General features: G+C 37.7%; 1 protein-coding gene across 2 annotated transcripts; it reads left to right on the forward strand.

The window, feature by feature from the left end:
- On the forward strand, positions 1-25,264 carry LOC113228202. 2 transcript variants are annotated; one of them, XM_026461447.1, is made up of 6 exons: positions 1-100; positions 755-843; positions 2,279-2,409; positions 4,582-4,695; positions 21,843-22,976; positions 24,129-25,264. In XM_026461447.1, exons 1-6 carry the CDS (start codon positions 30-32, stop codon positions 24,291-24,293), a joined length of 1,704 nt encoding a protein of 567 aa, XP_026317232.1. In that variant the 5' UTR covers positions 1-29; the 3' UTR covers positions 24,294-25,264. The 2 variants fall into 2 exon arrangements, with proteins under 2 accessions (XP_026317232.1, XP_026317231.1); XM_026461446.1 differs by lacking the exons at positions 1-100; positions 755-843 and having other exon boundaries at positions 2,344-2,409; positions 4,587-4,695.

Here is a 25,264-nt window from a genome sequence, read left to right on the forward strand (position 1 = left end):
TCGTGGACGCATGGCGGTTGAGCAAAGCAATGTCGGGCATGACAGGGGCGAGTATGCTGCGCACACGCAGACGAGATGTCAACGTCAAACCCAACAGGAGGTAAATAATAAGACATTTATTCATAAACACATTTACTTAAATAAAAAAGGTGAATAAAGGTACGATTTCGGGAATGTCGTGGAACCTAGTGCTAATGAAAAGGACGAAACCTCTACATACACATACATATACATGGACATTCCCTGCTGATAATTATTTATCAGACTAACAACAATTATACATACAAAGATGGAAGACATAGAAAAATTTTCGTCGAACCATCTGAGCCATTGGTCAAAAATGTCACACTAGATATCAGTAAAGGACAAATGCCGAAAGTCAGTACAAAGATGTGTATATATATATATATATATATATAGGCTGTATAGATGTCTATGTAGGCTGTATGGATGGTTCTGATAAACCGAGAATAATAAATAAATTATAATAAGTAATTTTAAATGCAGGTATGAAAGAAGTTGAGACCTGTTCCAGTGCCGTTTGTATATATGTTGTACTGACTTTCGGCATTCGTCCTTTACTGATATCTAGTATCTCTCTCTATATATCTATATCTATATATATGTATATATATACCTATAGGCCTATAGGGCTCATAGGCCTCTCTTGAATAAGGGACTAATCTTCTTTAAACAAAATCTTGTAAATGAATATGATAATCTAAGTACTTACTTTGATTGTACCTGTACACAGGTTGGATCGGAAATCTTCTCGTGGCATGCTCTACGAGAACGAAGAACTACGGTTGCGTACAATCAATATCAACGCCGAAGTTGAACGAGGTGGGTAAAGGCATTTTTCTGAACGGTAAACTTCTGTGATTTCGCTTTAAGAACCCGAGAAGCTGGTTTCTTGGGCTTGATAATGTTTATAGAAAATATCATATTTTAGAGCTTATATAAAGTTTTATACGAATTTTTGAATAAAATAAATCTTTTTTTATGATACGAACAAGTCGTGCACTTGATGGTCAGTGTCACGCCTGTCACCCTGAGACATAAGTTGAAAAGTCTCATGTACCTGTTATTTCAGCAGCACCCTTACAGCATCTCTGCTTGGTGGCAAAAATAGATAAGATAACAGCACTCCCTGGACGAACTACGCTACTGCTACAACAAATCATTCAGGTAGAAATTACACCTTAGTAGTTATGAGTGTTCATACCTACTAAGGTGTAATTTCTACCATGATGGAATTAGTGTCTAGGACGTCCTAAAAAGATCAAGTAAAAAGATCAAAGAAAGCTCAGGTGAAGAGTATCCTTAACTGAAAAGCATCTATGAAGCCCGCGAAAGTATGTAAAGTCGGGTACTTATTAGCGAGTAGTAACTGTAACGTGACAGATGCAGTAACGAGGCTCTGGTGTATACGCGTGAAACAATCTTTATGCGCTAAAACGAGCATCTGGTTGTCGTCGGCTCATTGCGTACCGCGCGCGCTCCGCTCGCAGCACGCTCGCGAACCACGTACCCACTATGATTTTTGGTAACATAACATGCAACGGTTACAGCTCGCTTGTGAGTACCCGGCTTATGGGTGTGTACAAATCAGATGAATGCGCCTGTTCACGAAAGGTTCGCGAGCTGCACACCTGCACACAAGTAGTGCGGTCTGTTCGCGTGCAGCTCACGCGTCGGTCGCGTGACGCGAGCTTTTCGTGAGATATGATTGATTACACAGGCGCATTTAATTACACGCGTAACTTAAGGACAAGTAAAAAACTGTAGTAGTAGTTTATTGTATAGTCTGAAGTCTGGTTCAAGAAGAACCTAGAGTATTAACTACAATGAAGCTTATATACTAATTAAAGTAACAACGAAGGTGTTAAAAGTTGCAATTCTACCATTTAATAAATAAAGTTACGCAAGGTACAAACTCTAACTAATGTAGGTAAAACAAACATCTGAGGATGCTGAGGCAGCACCCGTAGGATCGTAAAAAGTGAAAAGCTGTTACAGTAGGTTATCTCAGCTTACCCCGATGGGAAAAGGGCGTGAAGTATATGTAAGTAAATGCATTCTAAACACAAACGCAAGGAATCAAATACTAATTATGCAAATCGGCACGGTCACTGTTCTATCACATTTTGGCCAAAGGAGACACTGACACGGGCGGTGGAAGGGACGTAACAGCTAGCGAAACGTGACTGCATAGTGACCAATGATATAACGGCTCACGTACTTCCGTTACACATGTGATGTGGTCTATTGTACACAGGACAATCGGATATAAAGAAGCTAAAACGGGAGAACGAGCAGTTAAAAAGAGAAATATCGGCGCTGCGCTACGAGTATGACCGGCTGGACAGAATGCTGCGCGAGAGACGATCGTCTCCAGAAGACCTGGACGTACGTACAGTTGTAAATTATCAAAAGATTTTGAAATTTTAATAATAAATTATAGAATTCTGCAATATTAGTAAATTTTAAATTGTGTATATATTTGTTTTTTGAAAGAAACCAACGTTGCGGGACCTTTACAGGTCCCTTAGTCACGACTGACTATGCTTTTGCAATGTTTTAAGCTTCTTAAGGAATATGGGAAAGAAAAATAACTACTACTACTCAATAATAATAATAATAACGCACACACTCAACATAGCCCCGCACTAGGGAAGCCCTGTATCGCGGGTAACACACATAAACAACCACAAATTACACCCAAACTCACGAGGGAAATAAATGTAGGCCATATAAATATTTCTCCCGACCCGGAAATCGAACCTGAGACGCACGCTGCCACGCAGAGGGCAGTCCGGCATGGTAACCTTTCGGCCACAGAGGCAGTTAATAAAATAATATAAAAATTAAACAATTTTTTCAGATCTAAATCGCGAATTTGTTTTATAAACATCCGTGACCGTGGTGCAGACGAGAAGTTAATATAACTATAGCATTGACTTAAACTATAGTGAAAAATAGGATGGTTCAGCATTCATATTTAGAAACAACTGGTTGATGACATTACCGTCTCAGTCAGCCATGACGTTTGAACATTTGGAAACGCTTGAAAAAACAAATATAAAAAAGATAGTTTCGTGTCCAATGTGTAACAATCGCGAGAAACTTAAAAACTCTATTTAAAATACATAAAAATGGTTATATTAAAATTTTTATTGAACAGATATTCAATTGCAAAGAAACAAAGGTAAGAAACAACTGTCTTCGTGGCCGAACGGTTACCATGACTACCACGCAGAGGTCCCAGGTTCGATTCCCGGGCCGGGAGAACTATTTGTATGGCCTACATTTATTTCTTTCGTGAGTTTGGGTGTAATTTGTGTTTGTCTATGTGTGTGTCCATGGCACCCGCGACACAGGGTTTCCCTAGTGCGGGGCTACGTTGAGAGTGTGCGTTAATAAAAAAAAATATTTTTATGTGAGATTACCCACTTTTGTTATAATTATTAATACAAAGATCGAACACTCAGAAAAAATTCCTTCGATCCGGTCGGATTCGAACCGACGTCTTCTAGCATACCGTGTCAGACGCTATACCAACTAAGCCACGGAACGAACCAGCGGACCTCACGAATTTTTCTATGTGCTTGCGTCATATCTTTGTATTTGCTTTTTCAACGACTTTTTAGCCATACCGCCATCTACGAGAAATCTGTGATATTTCATAGAATGATATATTACATTATTAATGATTTTATTGTTTGCTGATGGATTAACAACCTGCCTTAAACATAAAATAATTTAAAAATAAATCTTCATTGATTATTTGGTCTAAAGAAGTTTTTACTAAAAGTAAGTAATATTAATTTTTTTTTGTGAAATTAGTTACTCCACTAGTTTAAAGTTCGCACACTAAGAAAAATTTCTTCGATCCTGCTGGATTCAAACCAGCGCTTTCAGGCAATCCGTGCCAGATAGAGCTATGGCAAAAAGTCGTTAAAAACCAAAAACAAAAATCTGCAACAAGAACATAGAAAAATTCATAAGGTCTAATAATTCGTTCCGTAGTTCAGTTGGGAGAGCGTCTCCCACTGGTTGCCTGAACGCGCTGTTTCGATTATAGCTGGATCGAAGAAATTTTTGTAAGTGTTCGTCTTTGTATTAATAATTATAATACATCTACTACTTCAGAACGAATTTAAACTTTGCGCGTACTGTATCGGTTCTATTGCGCGGGTCGAGCGGCAGGGACGCTAGCCTTATTTCAGAATAATTTTTTTTACAAAAGATATTAAAGCCATTACAGACATATACATTTTTCAGTATATCGTATACTATTTGGTTCAGTTGATATAAAAAAAATCGTTGGTATATGTAAAATACCTATTAAATACAACGGTTTTCTTGTTAAATTTCGAAGTAAGTTAGTGTTTTTTTTTCTATCGTGAAAATTTTTCGGAGTCGTGTTTTCACTCCACCGCATAGATACTAATCAATGAATATCCTCACTTTAACTACCTATATATTTTTTCCAAAGCCATTTGAGGTTCTGTCGACTCTTAATACGTTTAAACAGCTTGACAATTAAAGAGTGTGTAGTAAGAACGAACTATTCGACAGGACAGCGGGTCGGTCTGCAGCGAGTGCCCGGAGTGTGCCAGCATCGACAGTTGCGCACGGGTCGCCTTTAACGACCTCAGCGTCGTGCCTGAAGAGGGAGAGCCAGAGAACAAGGTATATTATTACATCTCCTTCATTGCCGAGATTAAAGATAACTTAAGTTCGATTTAAAGTTACACACTTTCGGAGAATTTGGACATACTTAAGCACGCACACACATACACACTTAATTTGAGTTTATCAGCTGTTAAAGATGACGTACGAAATGAAGAGTTCGTCCAGGGAAGTCATACCACCTTACCCATGTCTAATGCCAAGCAGTAAGGTAGACTAGCGACTGTAACGCGTTTGCATCGCTCGCGCTGGTCTTCTTTCTTTGAGTCTTCTGTGAGCATTACTGCATTTCGTTTTGAAGGGTAAGTGTGGTGGTGAAATAACAGGCACATGGGACTTGTCAACTTGTGTCTCAAGATGACGGGCGCAATGGCAGTGCCCCTCAGTTCTTTCCTGCACTTGGTATCATAAAACAAAGAAAGGTCATTCCAAATAAAAGTGTGAAGAGATTTTATATAATTGTTTATAATAAATTACGATAGGTCTGTTGTGTGCCGGGAACGCAAATGTGCGAGTAGGTAGAAGTGGAGACGTGCCAAGTTCCATTCACTAAAACTCACGCCTCGTTTGCATTAGCTGTCGTACTTCTACTGGACTTGTCAACTTTATGTCTCAGAGTACGGAGGTAATGGTAAAGCCCATCGTTGTAATTTAAAGCTCTGAGTAGCACTACAATTACTGCTATGGTACCTTGTCATAAACAACGCACTTGCATTTTGGTACCTTTAGATATACTGGCACTTAAAGTATTTGTCGAGTTCTTAGGTTTTCGCGATTGTTACACATAGGATATGAAACTATTTTTCCGGATTCAAATCGCGTATATTTGTTTTTTCAAACAAACCAACGTTTCGGGCTCTTTACAGGTCCCATGGCCATGTCAACTGGGACCAATGGAGTAAATGCGATCATTACTGAGGTTATCCTCTTTCCAACAAAAAAGAATCATCAAAATCGGTTCACAAATGCGTAGTTATTGCGTAACATATATACAAAAAACGTTCAATCGAATTGAGAACCACCTCCTTTTTTTGAAGTCGGTTAAAGTGTACACACACCAACAAATTGTACAGCAGTGTGGCAACTTCTAGTAAGTATATTTTGTACTTATGTAACAAATACAACAACCCACGTAGTTGAATATGTGTGTGTCCGTGACACCCGCGATACAGGTTTTCCCTAGTGAGGGACTATGCACACACAGCTAAGCACAAATTACATCCAAACTCATGAGATAAATAAATGTAGCCCATACAAATATTTCTTACGGCCCGGGAATTGCATCCGGCACCTCTTCGTGGTACGAAAGCAGTTATTTGAATTATAACGATAAAAAAGGGTCATAAGGACTAATCAATTAGATTACGGGATCTTCAAAATGCACCAACTTCTACAACACCACTAAAATTTTTACACATACATACACTTTACAAGTGAAATAATCAAATTTGCAACCTAAAGATCAGCACTAGGTTTCGTCAAATTATAACAGGATTGATTCTGATGAGACAAGCTACTTTAAAAAAAACTTTGGATGCCGCGTCATTTACTTTTAAGGCGAGTCACCGGAGAAGATCAAATGGTTTAGGTATTTACTATTAAATGACGGTCTTAGAAAAAATATACGATACACCTAAGGGTATTGTCTAAAGAATGTGTTAATTTGTTACACAATGAAATATACTTCACTCCATCATATGAAATCCTGAAAACAAACTAAAATAAGTCTGAAACGAATTTAAGAACGAAATATCTAATTTTGCACATAATTTTAAATGGAGATATTTATCTTTAGGTACTACAGAGAACTTGCTAAATTTCAACTAAAGCCCTATTCAATTCACATTTATCGGTTTAACTACGCGCCGCGGCGCCCGCTGCCCCGTCAGTCGCCACCGGGCGCTTGTTGCCGTCGGACCTACATCGAATTTTCTTATTTCATACATATTAATTTTCAGTGCGCGGACGTGAGGCGCTGTCCCCCACACCTCATCTCCTAAAACGTAGGCTCAAGATTCTCTATAAGTACAACCTCAAATGGCTTTGGTTATATAAACTTTGGAAAAAATATGAAACGAGGACGGTATGAAAACACAATTCCTAAAAATTTTCCCGACAGAAAAAAATACAAACTTACATCGAAATTTTACAAGAAAACCGCTTTATTCGATAGGTACTTATATACACCAATGTTTTCCTTTCATATCATCTGAACTAAATGGAACACATGTGGTATAGATACTATGCACAATTTTTCAAATGACTTTGATTTGATTTGTAAAAAACGCCTTGAATTGAAGAAATAGCAAAATCAACCATTAAAATAATTGCTCCTTAAGAAAATTTAGGCGCTATTTATAATAATGAATTTTCATGCGTGAACAGCCACCCTTAGAGGTGGATGATTTCCTTCAAAATTAAATGGGACCACTATGGAAGTGCCCCCTTTCCAGCAAAAAAAGAATCATAAAAATCGGTTCACAAATACCGGAGTTATCGCGTAACATACAAAAAAAAATAAAAATAAACATACAGTCGAATTGAAAACCTCCTCCTTTTTGGAAGTCGGTTAAAAGAATTCATTCTGAAATAAAACCAGTGCCGGTTGATCCAAGCAAAATGAACCGTACGGGAACAAATTAAATTCGAGGAAAATATCCTATCAACAATATTTAAAGTACATTCCCTCCGTGTCTCATAGTCGTTGAATGTTGTATATGTAAACAAACACACTACATATAAATACAAATCGTACTCGACCCAAAAAAAAAACTAATAATAGAATAGAATACAACATACATCAATGTTACAGATCTACTCGTCTGTAGATGTTACGGCATGTATTTTACGATATGGGAATTAAAATAAAATTTAAACTAAAAGACAGTTCGGTGAAAAAGAGGAAAGATTTTTTTTACATGTGTTTGTAACTTTCTAATGCACATTTCCAAAATTATTTTACCTAAAACTTGTAACACTACACTGAACATCAAGTCAATAGCCATAGTTGTTTTTGAAAAAAAAAACAGCTGCAGCATACGGAATCTGTACAATCAATCTTTTTTGAAGATGGAGTAAAATGACAATTCATTTCGTAAAAGTGCTGCCCGCTTGCAAGCAGCTTCCGACTGAATGTTAGTCACGCTTGTGCAATAAATAGCCGAACTTATTTCACTTCAATCATCCTCAGCCCATACGATGCTAATGGAATTATATCTACTAAAAATATACTCCATGAAGTCTGAGGAGATAGTGGAGTATATCAGGCATAAAACCAAATACACCCTGAGGGTCGAGCGGTTGGAGTCTCGCCGCAACGTGAACTTCAATTCGTTTGTGGTGAGAATACCGACCGAACATCTTTCGACCTTCATGAAAGAGGAATTTTGGCCGAAGGGTGTCATATATCGGCGATTCCGCGGCCGGTTACCTGACATCAGATTGCGCCACACGTCGCCGATAAGGGAAATCGTGTAGATTAGTTTTTATTATTATATTGTATGTATGTTTGTTTTAAGGTATATATAATATAGGTGTATTTTGTTTTTATATTGTTATGTATGTTAGTCTATAAGGTATGTATACATGGGTCTTTGTTACCTGATATAAATAAATAAATAAAAAAAATAAAAAATAAAGAGGAGACACATTTTAAAGTTTTTATTAATTCAACAAAGATATTCAAATCCGCCTGGTCCTTTTAAAATGTATATAAATTGATTTCGATAGCAGTCAGCCAACTGTCAAAATAAGAATGAAGAAGGCAATAACGCAATTTTAGTAATCATTACATCGATGTAACATTCACAATTCAGACATGTTTGGCAAAATTTAACCCCCTTTTACAATCTATCGATAAAACTGTCGACAACAACTACATGACTATTTAAAATTTCATGAAAACTGGCTACCTAGCAAATGTTATTTTACCCCGTCAAAAAAGACAAACTATAGGCTCTTCTTTGCTGTCTTTTTTGGCAAACTGAAGCTTTTATTTAGCATCGTAATACCCCGTGAACGTCAAAATGTACATAATATGTGAAGTAGGTAGTTCACACCCAGACAATATGATCACGTAAATGTCATACATTATGATGAAAATCATCATCAACCCGTTCATACGCTCCACTACTGGGTACAGTCCGCTACGCTGATCCATTGCGGGTTGCAGACTTCATACATTGACTGCCTCTGTGGCCTAACGGTTACCATGCCGGACTGCCACGCAGAGGTCCCAGGTTCGATTCCCGGGCCGGGAGAAGTATTTGTATGACCTACATTTATTTCTCTCGTGAGTTTGGGTGTAATTTGTCGTTGTCTATGTGTGTGTCCATGGCACTCGCGACACAGGATTTCCCTAGTGCGGGGCTATTTTGAATGTGTGCGTTATTATTATTATTAAAAAAAAAATCCGAGGGTTATGAACTTTCTTCGACGTGAAGGTTTCATCACGATATTTTCCTTCACCGAAAAGCTCATGGTAAATTTCAGATTAAATTTCGCACATAAATTCGAAGAAACTCAGAAGTGCGAATTCGGATTCGAATCCACGGTTTCTGCTTGAGAGGCAGTACGTCAAATCATTAGGCTGCCGCGGCTTTTTTTTTGTTAGCGTTATCTATTATAGGTATATGATCAAGGGTTTCTAGAAAAATGCGTTTTTCGCATAAAATGAGGGAATACTTGTTCGAAGCATATTAATTGTACATTCTTTTGCTTCTAAAATAAGATTCCGATTGATATTCAAAATTTGTCATTTGCGAGGTTTAAAACTATAGTAAAACAAAAACTTTATCCTACATTAGACAGCTTATGCGTATTGATGATAAAAATCCGTGGTAGTGACCCATTTAGCGCTTGCAGGTAGTCTCGAACTAAGATGTTTAAGTTAAATATTGTAATGGTAAATATATTCAAATGTATATATTTTCTCAAAATTTTATTTAATTGTTTAAAAAGCTCCCATTTTCCGCAACCGAATACATAAATTAGTAGCTCTGTACGACGACTGTGTCATAGCAAGTTCAATTAACCGACCAAAATAGAAAGTCCATTAACGAAGATAAACAAGTGTGGATGCGGGAAGCATAACAAACTGACAGATCTTCAGAAATTTTGTAGAGCTATGGTAGAGCGTAGAATTTCACTTCCTATTAGTTCATTCGCGTTAAGAATGGAGTTCGAAATTCAAACCGACAAATCACGTGGCTCAAGTGTCACGTGAAATAGAGAAGTATATTTAAACTGACCAATTACATGGCTTTCATTACATAGATATAAATGGACAGTGGTTTCATTTATGAATGATGTCATCATATCATACTGAAAAAGTTCGCCGCTGAATATAGCCTCCTCCAAAGATTTCCAGACTAACCGATCAGACGCGACGTGCATCCATCAGTTACCCACCGCTCCTACCAGGCCATCCGTCCATCTAGTAGGGGGCCGTTCCACTGAACGCCTTCCGGTTCGTGGTCTCCATGCGAGAACCTTTATGCTCAATGGCCGTCAGTTCTACGGGCTATGTGCCCTGCCCACTGCCACTTCAAGTTACTAATCCTTCGACGTATGTCGGTGACTTTCGTTCTACAGATCTCCTCATCTCTGATTCGATCGCGTGGAGAAATGCCGAACTCCATAGCTCGTGGACTTTGAGCTCTTGTATAAGGCCCATAAAAGAAAGCCGTAAGAATGATGTAGTCATTCTTTTTATTAAATGTAAATTAAACCTAAGGACTGCAGTACCGTATGCTCTACTATCGTAATATGTAAAAATTAGTATATGTAATAGCTTTAGTATAATTTCATTCTTGGTGTTATAAGCACACATCTGCAAAATGATTTTTTTATTTTTTATTTTGTAATATAAAGTGACAGGACGAACAAGTGCACCTGATGGTAAAGTTACTACACGCGTGTTCATTTTTCAGGAGAGAGCTTTAAAGATTGTACGAACGAAATTAGTCGAACTGTTTTGTATTTTTCATTATTTTTTTGACTGACGTGGGATTTGCTAATGTTTCGTTTTTTTTTGTTTTACGTGTTAAATTTTTGTCGGTTAAATTTGCGAATTAACAATAAAAGAAGCTTTGAAAACTAGGAAATATTTATCTTATTATTTATTTATGTATCCTTCAGGACAGTTACAGAATTTCACATAAAGTATATAATTGTTACATGTAGTTCGTATTATTTTTTATGAATTTCTTGTGATAAAAGCATTTTTGTCACTTGTAGTTGTATTATATTTAAGGATAAATGGAGAAATATAAATACAAATCTAAAAATTGTAATCGCTTATAAAAATTATATTAAGGAGGATAGAGTATAAGGCGTTTATTTTGATTTGGGTATAATACTTACATTAAAGGTCAGTCTGCCCGACACAGTAAATTATAAAAACTGTATTTTTTATTTAGCTGAGTGAAGAAATAGATTTCTCACAGATGTCGCTGCGATGAAAAATTCGTTAAAACCAAAAAAACAAAGATCCGTAACAAGCACATAGAAAAATTCGTAAGGTCTGGTGATTCGTCGAGTACCTCAGTTCACAAAAAAAAAATTAATATCATGATAGTAAAATATCATGAAATTCAATAAACCTAAAAAGTTACAAGTGTATTTTTTTAATTGTAAATTGAAACACATTAAAAAAGGCCACAAAGTACTATTTCTAACAAAGAATTTGGGCGGTTTGCATAAATGTAGACCATTGGATACGTTTTTACTGCTAAAAATATGTAGTGTTATTAAAGCAAACTAACAAATAATTCAGAATGTAGCAAGGTAAAAGTGTTAGTTTCGGGACATTCAGAATTGTTCGGAGAAAATCTGAGTCAAGGGCGGGCATACCGTCTCGACGAATAATGGTTCTCAAACTGGGACTGAAACAGCTGTATCTCTAACACAGGTTTCTTGAAAGGATAGTTTTAGTTTATTTTTCTCAACATTACAAATTTTATACAAATACAATTTACGTATCATTTTATACTACTCTTCGAAATGTGATCGTCAGTTTACAAAATAGTGAGAAATAATTACATAATAGTAAATCATAGTACACAATATTGTACATATAAATCAAGATAATTAATGAAACAAATAATTAATTGAATTATACTAACAATGTAGGTTTACTGTATACAGGAAATGTCAATATGATTCTTAATAATTAATATACTATACAGAAGCATTTTGTACATAGCTTTATACCTTGTTGGCAAATAGTCATCACCAAATCAAATGAAAATAAAAAATACGCTAAAGTAGCCTAAATTTAATGGCAATCAAAATTGATAATAAGTTCAACGACCATTTCATAAAAAAACCGACCTCAAAAGTACGTGGAAAACCGGAAAGCAAACCCGGATTCATCCCCTAGTTCGCCAGTATACGGAACTTGACACTGGAGATAATAATAATCGGTTCTCACTACTCAAAGTATATTGAGAGAAAAACGCCTCGAATTGGAGAAATAGCAAAATCAACCATTGAAATAATTGCTCCTAAATCGAAGTTAGGCGCTATTTATAAAAATGAAGCGTCATACGTGAACAGCCACCCTTAAAGGTGGATGATTTTCATCAAAATCAAATGGGACCACTATGGAAGTACCCCCTTTCCAACAAAAAAAGAATCATGAAAATCGGTTCACAAATACCGGAGTTATCGCGTAACATACATACAACAAAAATATGGTCGAATTGAGAACCTCCTCCTTTTTTGAAGTCGGTTAAAAATGAAGACCGTGAAACAAAAGTTTTTAAAGCAATTTGTCCTAACTAAATGTAACTCATGGTAAGAATATTTTAATGATTCATTCTTCAATTATCATAAAAATTAATACATTAATAATTAGATTAAAATTTTGATCTGTCTCTGTCTTATTTTATGACACCAATGACGGGACGAACAAGTCGAGCACCTGATGGTAAGCTACACGCCTCAATCGCAAAGATCTGAGGGGCTCTGCCACTACACCTCTCGCTCTTAGACATAAGTTGACAAGTCCCATGTGTCTGTAATTTCACCTGCACCCTTACCCTTCAAAACCGGACTGCAGTAATGCTCACATTACTGCGATCCGGGTTTGATGGGTAAGAGTGCTTACCCGTCAACAATGTACACACATTTGACCTATATGAAAAAAGAGGACCAAATATTCTTTTTGACTATCAAATATTGATTTAGTATTCTGAAACATAATGGTAGAGTTACCTTGAATGCAGTTCATTTATAAATAATATTTAAAAAAGTGCACTTTAAATCACAAAGATCCGTAGTGCACTGCCACAGCAGCCGCCACCTTGAAACATAAGTTGACATATCCCATATGTCTGTAATTTCACTAGCACCCCTACCCTTCAAAACCGGTATGCAGTAATGCTCACATTACCGCTTAACACCCCGGACGAACTCTTTCATAAAAAGTTCTACTGCTACTAAAGCACATATGTTTACCTTTCGCAATAAGCAGTGGCGAGAAAAATGGTGAATCAAGCATTAAATACGCCAAGGAATGTATATCTTACCACTACTACACTCGTGTAAACCAGCTGTAGTTTCGCTTTTCATTCAATAATACCGTGTATAAGGAGATGCCTAACCTGCTGTGAGATATTGCCATAGAGCACATATATCAGCAAATTTTCATCAAGGGAAACACCAAATTTAAATGTTGAGAAACTTTGCGAGTAGAAAATATTGTAACACCTAATTTTATAAATAAACCCGAGTCTCGGATATTCGGGCGGCTGCTGCAGACGTGTACCACTTTGACAGTGATCGACAGACGGGTTGTAAAGGTTATTTAATAGTTATTTAGTGTTATTTAGTGGTGTTTGGTGTTGTTTCAATTGGTGGTATGAGTGGAAGTGAGTGAAAGTTTGTAAGTTTGTTTTAAAGAAAACGTGCAACATGAATGAGTAAGATAAATTCGTCATTTGTTTGGAATAGCTATAGGAATTTCCAGTTTCGAACGTGTAGTAACATTCATACCGTAAGAGTTATTTTTTAACAAAATGCAATAGTACAATTTAATATCGCAATGGCATGTTGTAATTTAGGTAACTAGTATATAAAGAGGTAGAGTCCCGCTCAATTTAGTGGTAGATGGGTGCGCAGCAAAAACTGTACGTCCTAGAAACAAGAAAATTTGAGGGTATGTTAATCTAAAATATCACAGAATTGTGTCCTCGAGTATTATTTTTTATGATACCAAATTACAGTGAGTACTGATGGTAAGCTAGACGACTGTCCGTAACAGTTGCAGTGCCACTCTACAGCTTTAAATCGCAAAGATCTGAGAGGCACTGCCAACACGCCCATCGCATGAGACGTACGTTGATAAGTCCCATGCGCCTTTTAATTTCACCAGGATCCTTACCATTCTAAGCCGGATTGCATTAATGCACACAGATTTTACCTATATGAAAAAAGAGACTCAAATATTATTTTTGACTATATTAATTTAGTATTCTTAAACATAATGGTAGAGTTACCTTGTATGCAGTTCATTTATAATTTATCCGTAGATCAAATACTTAATATATACGGAACAGTTACCTAATACATACATAATTATCAAACATAAAAAATATCAATTATTTAAAATACCCCGAAAAAATGGGCTATCAAAATTTCTTGTACACTTCTTCACTTAACAGTGTGTTTTCCCAATTACTGTCGAGTCGTACTTTGTATTCAGAGACATTCTGTAAGTGTTGTACCATATCAAGCCAAACATACATTTGAGTACGTGATCTGCCTGGAAAGTGTTAGGTCATAGATTTTCCGTACCGTCTCCGACATGCAGTACTTTCTTTAAAAGTACCTCAAGTTTTAAGGCGAGGTATTTCATAGGGGGTGTGTGGGGTCGCCTCTCCCGTCTTGCAACGCGCGCGCTATAAATTAATATGCAAAGAAAATTTTACTCAAATCCGACGTCGACAAACGCCCGATAGCGACTGACGGGGCAGAGGGCGTCGCGGCGTGTCGTTAAACCGCTGGCCAATTCGCAAATTTTGGGATAAATGTGAAATGAAAACTAGTAAGGTATTAGTTAAAACCAAAATTTAACAGATTCTCTGTATTACGCGATTACACCGGCATTTATGAACCGACTTTGATGATTCTTTTTGTTGGAAAAAAGGTACCCTCAGTATTGGTCCCATTTAAATTTGAAGAAAATATTCCGCTTCTAGGGGTGGCAAACTATGGGATGAATCCGGTTTCGCACACTTTCCGTCAACCGATTCCAATAAAACTTGGCAAATGGATGTAATTCCAATAAAAAAGCCGACAAACTTATAATATTTTTAAATTATTCATTTTAGTCTTTTATTATAGCCAGTTTTCAGGATTGTATATGATCGGATAAAGTACATCCTATCGTGTAACACCTTAGCATATTCTTTAGACAATATCTTTAGGCGTATCGTTAATTTTTTTAAGATAGTTATTTAATAATAAATACCTAAACCATTTGATCTTGAGGAGAAGCGCAAAACAGAGACTCGCCTTAAATTGATTTCTTCTCGAGTATATTCGCGATTGGTACACATAGGAAATGGAATTACATTTTCCAGATTTAAAACCAACATTTTGGACTCTTTAAGGGACCTCCCTTAGCCGCAGCTGGATGACGTTGAATCGATAGGTTTGTTTAAAAAAAAACTGCTTCCGTGGCCGAACTGTTCCCATGCTGGACTGCAGAATGCAGAGGGCCCGCGTTCGATTCTCGGGCCAGGAGAAATATTTTTATGGCTTACATTTATTTCTCTCGTGAGTTTGGGTGTAATTTGTGGTTGCCTAAGTGTGTGTTCATGGCACCTGCGACTCAGAGTTTCCCTAGTAGGATTTCCGTAGCTGTACAAAAATAAAAAATAGCGCGATTTTCAATTCGGGAAAAAATAGTATCATTTCGAGTTCTTAGGTTTTAGCGATTGGTACACGCTGAAAATGAAACTATTTTTAACTGAAAAAAAAAGCAGGTTCTCAGGAGGATTTCAATGATTTTTTTATTGGAAAGGGGATACTTCAGTAGTGCTCCCATTTAAATTTGAAGAATGTAAGGTGAAATTCTTTATACCGGATTCACCCCCTAATTTGCCACTCTTAGAGGTAGAATATTACCTCTAAGAGTGGCAAATTAGGGGATGAATCCGGTATAAAGAATTTCACCCACTTTCCCGATCACCGATACGAATAGAACTTGGCAAATAGATATAATTCCAATAAAAATAACGGTAATGAACGCATCGAAACTGATAAACAAACTTTTAGAATCTATTTTTTTAAATATTATTTCAGGTTTAAAACCAACGTTTTGCGTTTTTACATTGTTGGAAGAGTAAAAACCAATCATTCCAATGCATATAATGCTTTTATCTACAGCGTGGCTTCAATTTACCAAGTTTTTAGGTTTTCGCTTAAGTACTTACACATTGGTAATAAAACTATATTGTTCGTATCTAAATCGTGTATATATATATTTTCATACTAACCATCGCTTCGGCGCTTGCTTGGATGACTTCCGTGGTCGAGTGGCTTACACACCGGTTTTCATATTGTTATCTCCTCTTCTTCTTATCGTGTAAATACTTCTTTTATTTTAGGTCTATATTGACCCTGAATAGTACGTTGCCACCTTGACAGCGCCGTCCATCGCCGCGTAGAGATTTTCCCTCGTAGAGGTATTAGGACACAAGTGGCACAACAGTAAGTGCTGCATGGACTGTGTTCGGGCACCGCAATCACATTGGGTTACACTAACATCCATGAGACCCCATTTACACATCTTGTCTTGTCCTATCTGAGTGCGAAGTCGATTTAAGGACTTCCACACGGGCCACCGCAGATGGTAACCTGGTGGTAGTCGCTCTTGGGATATTATAAAACCATAAGCCATCTCTGAGCAGAGAAAAACTAACTTTTTAATATATTGTCTCGGGTCTGGGTGTTTGTGGTCGTTGATTCCGAGTTCCATGACACAAACGCTTTAGTTACTTACTTTGGGATCAGAGCAACGTATGTAATGTCGTCTAATAATATTATTATTAGATATATTATTAGATAGTGTGTGTTATGTATTAACGCACACACTCATAGCGGCGGTAATTGGCTAAGAGCAAAAGTAATCCCCGTGTGCCTGTCTCTGAAGTTGCAAAACCCTAGAGGCAGACGGATCAGTGTGACGAGGACGGCTTTACGAAGGTGGTGAAACCCACCAGCCGTAACCTGTGTGACACAGCACCGACAGGACTAACCTAACCTAACTTTTTCCTGCGTCCGGCCATACTGACGACGTTGCTGTACCAGTCGCGACTACATTACTCCACGAAGTCTGAGGAGATAGTGGAGTACATCAGGCTAAAAGCCAAAAACACCTTGAAGGTCGGTTGGAGCCCCGCCACAACGTGAATTTTAATTCGTTTATAGTGAGAGTGCCGACCGACCATCTGTCGATCTTCATGAAGGAGGAATTTTAGGCAAAGGGTGTCGTATATCGGCGTTTCCGCGGCCGGTTACCTGACACCAGATTGCGCCACACGTCTCCGACAATTGCAATTCGTGTAGAGTAGTTATTTAGTTTACTATATTGTATGTATGTTAGGCTCTAGACAGACAGATTGCATTTCAAAGCACTTTGACTGCACATTTCCAGTTTGAATTTTGGATTGCATTCAACCGTTTCGTTGGAACTGCACGCCAACTGCACACCGACTGCAATCAAACTGCAAATTTACATTCGGAGTGCAGTTGAAATGCAGACTGTCTGTCTAGCACCTTAGTTCAAGGATCATGTGGCCGGAAATAAATTACTAAATAAAAAAATAAAAAATAAATAAATAGCCTAGGGAAACCTTGTATCGCGGGTGACATGGACACACTTAGACGACCACAAATTACGTCCAAATTTATAATTTCAAGTGTTCATCGTTTCCTCACACACGCTTGCTGTAGACAAATTATAAAAATCTAATTTAAATATATTACTCCAGCGTCTGTTTTATAATAGCATCCGACAACGCCACATCGTATCCTCATAAACCGTCCGCCAGCTCGTAAAATCCATACCGTTAGTAATTTATGTTACTACGTGACAAATATTTTCACGGTTATCATTTTTAGAAGGAGACATGTTCTAGATATTTTACTAAATTCAAAATAATATAAATATCATAGGTCAACAAAGTACACTTGAAATTGACTAAACATATACTCACTCATCTCTTAAGCAGATTTCTGTGAAAAGAATGAGCAGCTTCAGGAGTTGCTTTTTTAAATACACAACGTTTTTCAAAAATAGTAGTTCAATCAATTTAGTAGCAGTAGAGCTCCTCGTTAAAGGTTTTGTAAGCTCATTTACGCACTGCATCCGAGTCGTATTCCTTTCGAATCCGAGACTATAGAAATCTAGAAAACTCGGATCCACTTCGGAAGTCGCTTGTGCTTTAAGTCCGATCCAAGAAAATACGAACATCTCTTGTACAACTAGAGATAAAATGATCCCTGTGGTATTGCGGACCGTCATTTCTCGGATTCGGAACTAATACGAATCGGACATAGTGCACAAACGCTCTAAGGGTACTGGTGAAATTACAAGCACATTTTTTCAACTCATGTGTCAAGGTGACGGGTACAGTAGCAGTGCCTCTCAGATCTCTGCGATTTAAAGCTCTGAGTGGCACTGCAACTGCTATGGATAGGCGTGTCGCTTACCATCAAGCGCATGACCTGTTCGTCCCGTTACTTTATACCATAAGAAAATTCAAAATGGTTTTTTTATTATTTATTACTATACATTTATTTAGAAAATGCTAAATTTTATTATGAATGGTACACGGAGCTTTTCATTAGTTAAAATAATAATGATTGTGATAACAATTTGATGGTCTACGATTTGTTAACGCGGCAGACACATCTCAGCTTTTTTAATCCGGCTTCCTGACGAATCAGGTGTTTTGCCATAGTCGGCTATTCTAGAAAACCATCTGTGACGTCTGCTCGTCACAGGGGGTAAGTAATAGAACGCAATTAAAACACAGTTTTGGTATTAATTCAATAGACGCGACCACACGTCCTCCTGGTTCGGGTGACAGCTTCCTCTGTCCCCGCCTTGCGGCCGGTGCTCGCGTCTATGTCAATTAATGTCAAACCATCACATCTTTCCCCTTTTAACAACTTTGAATGAATGTTTACACGTAACAGTAAGACTCAATTTCTACGTTTGGTAACACATAATTAGATAACAAAATAAAAAAATACAAAACTGATATAATGATGTAACCAAAATTGCATATATTCATCTCATTCGCATTCTGTGCGACAATTACTTTTATTCCCTGAATCAGATCTACCATCTTCACAGATCTTCCACTGTCCTTCAACTCTTTTTAAATGAATCACGTTTTTCCTCAGTTCTTGACCTGTTTCATCGTTTTTTGTACCACATTCTGAGCCTTTATAATTTATTACAGTATGTGGTGTTGGATTAAAGTTCGTAGTAAGCATGTTTTCCTTCAGCATATTCTTGACGTATACTTTTTCCCCAATCTCTGTATCTGTTACCTGCGCTTTTCTTTTCCTATCCTCATATTCTTTCCCTTTTTCCTTCATTATTTTGTCCTTGTCTATAAACTCTGAAACAAATGGACTGTCTATATCTGTAAGAGAGGGTATTTTATCCCTAAATTGTCTGCAGAAAAATAATTCCGATGGCGTTTTTCTGGTGATGGAGTGAGGGGTACTATTGTACATGGTTGAGTATAATAGAAGATCGTCATACCAATCGGATTTTTGACTTTGGCTAATTCTGCCTTTTTTGGATATCCCGATTTCGTCGCTCTACTTCGCCATTTTGTTGAGGGGTATACGGTGTAGTAAAATAAATTTTGATCCCTAGTTCGCCACAAAATTATTTGAATTCGTCGCTGGCGAATTGTCTTCCATTGTCTGCCGTTATAGTAACTGGAATTCCCAACCTTGAAAATATTTCTTTTAAAATTTTAATAGTCTCAGTAGATGTTATAGTCTTCATCGTTTTAATTTCTCTGTATCTACTGTAATAATCTACTATAACAAAAAGATAATGTCCACTAGGAAGAGTACCCAAAAAATTGAAGGCTACGTCAACCCAAGCCTGTGCTGGCAGCTCACGACGGGTCATTGGCGGGGTCGATTTGGCGCAGACACCAAAGTGCAACCCTTACAACTCTTTAGAACCTTTTCGGCATCCATGTCTATTTTGAGCCACCCCACTTTAGTGCGTAGCCGTGCTTTCATTGCCACAATGCCAGGATGCCCCTCGTGGGCTGCTTTCAAAACCTGCTGACGTAACCTCTGCGGAATAACAATTTTACTTCCCCTCAGCAAAAGGTCCACAACTCTGTTTAAAATATCCGGTATGTATTAATTGATGGGTCCCAAATATCGGACGATAGAGCCTCCTTGACAATCCAATTCCGTAATTAAATCCGTCCTAATAGCACAAGGTCTCGCCATTTGAACAATTTGATTTACGTGATATTCAGTGTTCGGGTGGCAGCTTCCTCTGTCCCCACCTTGCGGCCGGCACTCGCGTCTATTTCATTTAATATCAAACCATCACACCATCGATATTTTGTTCATATTTTATAAATTACAACACTATTTTTAAAAATCGTAAGAAGAAATAATCTTAAATATAGAAAATGAAACTATTTATCGTATCTAAATCGTGTATATTTCGCAAATATTAATACAAAACATGTAAATGCAAGACGTAACGAATGACTTCACCATCTCAGCCACCTGTGACCATGGGACCTGTAAAGGGCCCAAAACCTTGGTTTGTTTACAAAAATAACAAAAAATTAAAGTAAAGCGTAAAGGCGTAGTGTTCATTGGAGGTATCGATTTATTTTTCATCTTGGCTCATTTGCACAAACAGGCCACAGTCAAAAGCATAACGACCACGGAGCCTCTTCCCATCTGTTCATCGTATAAATAATACCACTTGACATAATTGTCTGAATGCTCTCTCTTTTGAATGAAAACACGAATGTTTTTAATGTATCTTTGAAGTACTTGCTCAAGGTTGGTACAAGAATATGTCTTAAACAATCATTATTATTTTGTTTGTATAAATCGGTACCAAAAATTCGGCTTTAAACAATGACTCCACTTTAATTTCATTTTCAGCCGCTACTATCCCACTGCAGGGCAAAGGCTTCCCTTCCCTTTCTCTATTCATCGCGATTTAACGCCGTTACAGGCTAAGATCTCATATAATTATTTATAATCATAATAATTAATGTAATAATTTTGTAGCAGTAGAGCTCCTTGTGAAAGAGTTCGTCCAGGGAAGTACTGCCACCTTACCTATTTCTGCCACCAAGCAGTAATGTCAGCATTACAGTGTTCCGGTTTTGAAGGGTAAGGTTATAATGACTCCACTTCAGGGGGTCTACTCTCGACCTCCGTCCGAAACAATTACTGTCAAATAAGTAATATTCGACAAAATAAAAAAGACAAGTGTCAATTATGATGCTTCATTCGCATCACGCGCCTTTTCATTTGGTCAAGTATTGCTTATTTGGCAGTAATTGTTTCGGACAAATGTCGGACGGCGATCGAGAGTAGACCCCCTGGTTTGTAAAAGGAGTTAACGTAGAATTAGCTGTATAAGACCACCAGAATCAGAACATAAAAGTTTAGGAAAATGAAAAGAAGTTTTATGAAAAATTTTATAGCGTCATCATTATCAGTTTATTGCAGCCCACTGCACACAACATCAGACTCAGGCCTCCTCGAACGTGCGCCATTTGGTCTTGACAGCATTCGTGGAATAAAACATGTGCGCAATATTCTGAGAGTCAAAGCGAACTCAAAATAAATAACGCCATCCCGAAATAGTGTTCCCCACCCGGTTTATAACCATTAAAACTAGGTATCTACTCGTAGATATATAAACTAAACAAAGACATGACAAATGCCATTTGGTATCGAAATAATAGCGGAATGTAAAATTGTAAATTCTTCTTATGAAGTGTTACTATCCTTTACCGGAACAACGACTGCCTCCATAGTCTCACGAGAATAATCTATTTCTGTGTCCGTTCCAAGTATTGCCATGCGAACTAATTAAATTGTAAATTAAATTACAGAGTGGCATCGAATCACCGTGCACATGTGACGAATGCCAACAAGTGTCCCGCCCAGCGGACATTCAGCCAAAATCGTCCACAGTGACGTCAGAACAGAACAATACACATCCAAACATGGCAGACAATGGACACGAGCGAGTCGTCGATGTCCTTGTCCACGATGCCCCTTCAGATATGCCCAGGTTCTTCCAAGCTGTAGCATCTCCTCCTTACGTTTCGGCACCTCCTCCAGGGTTCGTCATAGCACCTTACCATCCACCAAGATTCCCCACAGGAGGCAATGTTGAAGACCTTTTAGGTGATGTCCAAGCAACACCGTTACACACTTTTATACAGCAGAATTCAGTTTTCATGTGCAATACCAAGCGAATCATGTCAACACAAAAACCCTGTTGTTGCCAGAAGAGTGAGCCAGTCAAAGTTGAAGTCCCAAACGAAACGCCTCCCCAGAAGTCTTATATCACTGAGAAGAACATAGAACTGACTTACGATTATCCTAAAGGAATACCTGTTTCAAACAGTCCTACTAAATCTGATGAAATAACAACGACAACAGAAGTTGCAAGTACAGTTGTATTCGTGGAAAGAAGGATACCGGTAAAGCCAAAAAAGTTCGATTTCTTTTTCCGTTCACGATCAGCACCTGTAGGGGATAATGAGGAACCAATATACGCTACTGTTAAGAAACTACCGAAAAGATTACGAAGAATGGAGTTAGTGAATTTAGAGAAAGAAGTAGCATACAAAGCTGGTGAGCCAGATTCTTCAACAAGAACAGAAATTACCTTGAAGACAGATTCAGAGTCACAAATACCTCCACCAGATGATGATACGAGTCGATCTGAGAGAGAAAAGTCTGTCGTAGCACAAAGACCAGATTCTCCAAAAGCAAAGAAAAAGAAAAGATTTTCCTTAACATTTAAGAAAAGAGAAAGAAAAAGACGGGAGAAGAAGAAAGAGCAGAAGAACGGATTGCCAAAGAACGGGGTGCCAGTGCAATTGGAGAGTGATAACGAAAGATTGATCGAGGAAGTTGGTGATATGACGAAACCGAAACACTGTTTGCGACATCGTCCGCGGAATACTATGTCTTCGTCAAGCTCGGGCCCGCGTTATAAGCGGGACAGTTATTTGGTAACTATAATTTAGCTGATTTTATTATTTGTTCCTTAAAATTGGCAAGAATTTATAAGGTCGCAAGCGGATATTATATGCCATTCGCGGAATGTTTTATCTTCCACTACAGAATCACCAGATTAGACAATTTGTATATAAGGTTGAAACATTTATTGGCTATGAGCGCCTTAGAAAACGGTGTTCAGGTAATGGGTTGACCCATCTCGAAATTACAGATGTACTTTTTTAAGACGATACGTACGATCTCGGTAGCATATCGACTATTTCCTGTTAGACCAAGATTTCCCGGTGTCCTTAGTGCTTCTAGAGTAAATTGGGTACCCATTTAGTTAACCGTTAGGCTCAATTTACATTGCGGCGGAACGAAATGGAAGCGAATTTTTGTAACGAAATTGTACAGAGCAATGTGAACATTGTGATTTAAGTAAAGTACAAACTAGATACGAGCCAACGAAAAAAACAAGTCACGCGAATTGGGAATGCTCGCGCATTCGCGGGAATTTCCGCGGCTGCCTAGACGGCGCCTGGCGAATCCATGGGAAGTGGCGCGAAGCTACGCAGTATGACGTCAAAAGTTGACGAAATTCGCGAGACTTCTTCCACACATTGTTCTGAACGTTTTTTAACGTATTCTATTATAAACGTGTAGACGGCGGGGTGTTCACACGATATATTTTCATGCGTTTAAAAGACGGACAGCGGCAGTATTCACACAGCAAACGCCCTGAGAACACGTATGTGATAGATCCACGCTTTATTGCTCTTTTATATTGGCATAGAAGACGGCAACGACTTTGTTTTAAATTATATAAGCATATAGAGCTTGTGCGTTTTTTTTCTGCAACACAAACACCGTGTGTTCTATATATAATGTATGCGCCACTGTTTATTTGCTAAGATTTATACTGTAAAAACTCGTGCAGTACAATGACGTGTGAACGGGGGATACTACAGACTCACAGTGTAGTCGCGAGATAGCTCGCGAATGCACGAGTATTCCAGCGAGCGCGCGCGCCTTCTCGCACAACGAGGTTCCATTTCGTTCCGCGGCAATGTAAATTGAGCCGTAAGGAGTGTATGCGTGTGTGTGTCCAGTAGCAGTAAACAAAACATGATTTTTTTTTAAATCTATTCGTTATTCTTTTTCAGGATATGACAACTTCTCATTCGGAGCACGAGCGGACTAACAGTATGTGTTCGTCAGTGAATTCCCTTGGATCTGCCTACACACACAAGTCGAGAAAACTTTCTGCACCACCTCAGGATTCTGGTTCCATACCTTGGTGTGGGTGTTGGGGAGCCGGTTGCTTATGAACATATGTTAGTAATATGTGAAAGGAAGAGCCGCCTCGGACAGAAAAACAGATTATTAAACCCGTATTAATAAATCCATCGAGTGCAAGGTCGATATTAAGATCTTACATAAGTCTTTATTAATAAACTTAAGTGCACAATAATTATTCATTAATGTCGGAGTTTTCGATATTTCGGCTTATTAATAAATGTCGTTTAATACTTTAGCTACGATTTTACGGTTAAGTCCTAATTGATGACGTAAAGATACCTATTATCATCCGAGACGCATCTCGACGAATATTAATTCAGGAGATTTGAGATGCATTTCGAAGCTGAAGGACATCTCATACCAGAGTTGGTTGTTTATTAATACGGGCGTGAGTAACTTTAGTGACGGATTCCGCTGCATCAGTTCTGTAATTCGAAATGCACTAAATACATTATCAGTTATTGTCGTTGACAATAAACATTGAAAATAATGTAAATATGTATATATATGATTGTCTACTCGACAATGAAAAACTTTCAGAACTTGTTTTAATATCGTAACAATTCCATTGAAGATTTCGATTTACGCTAGAAAAATTAATACATTGAGTTACTTATCACAATGTAATATTAGTTCTGCACAATGTAGGAGTGGATTTTACATTGGAACTTTACGTAATGATTATTTATGTCTTAAGTACCTACTTGTTTAAGCCGGGTTTTCACTATACGAGTACGCTCGGATCGAGTCCACTCAGATGACTATTCGGACGGCACTCGTATCGTGTAAACTCGTGATCCAAGCGCACTCGAACGTCGGATCTGATCAGAGTGGACTGGGATCATTTTATAAAAACAAAATGGCGCCAATAATTTTAAGAAAAAGTGGAATGAACGATGTTATTGCTTACGTTTATTAAAAAAAATCCTTTTAAAAATAAGATTAAAATCAAAGCAACTTTATAGTTTCTTTGTTCTAAATATTTCAATCGCTTGTGGTT

This window comes from Hyposmocoma kahamanoa, unplaced genomic scaffold (assembly GCF_003589595.1).
Source record: "Hyposmocoma kahamanoa isolate Upper Pololo Valley unplaced genomic scaffold, ASM358959v1 224, whole genome shotgun sequence".
NCBI lineage: Eukaryota > Metazoa > Arthropoda > Insecta > Lepidoptera > Cosmopterigidae > Hyposmocoma > Hyposmocoma kahamanoa.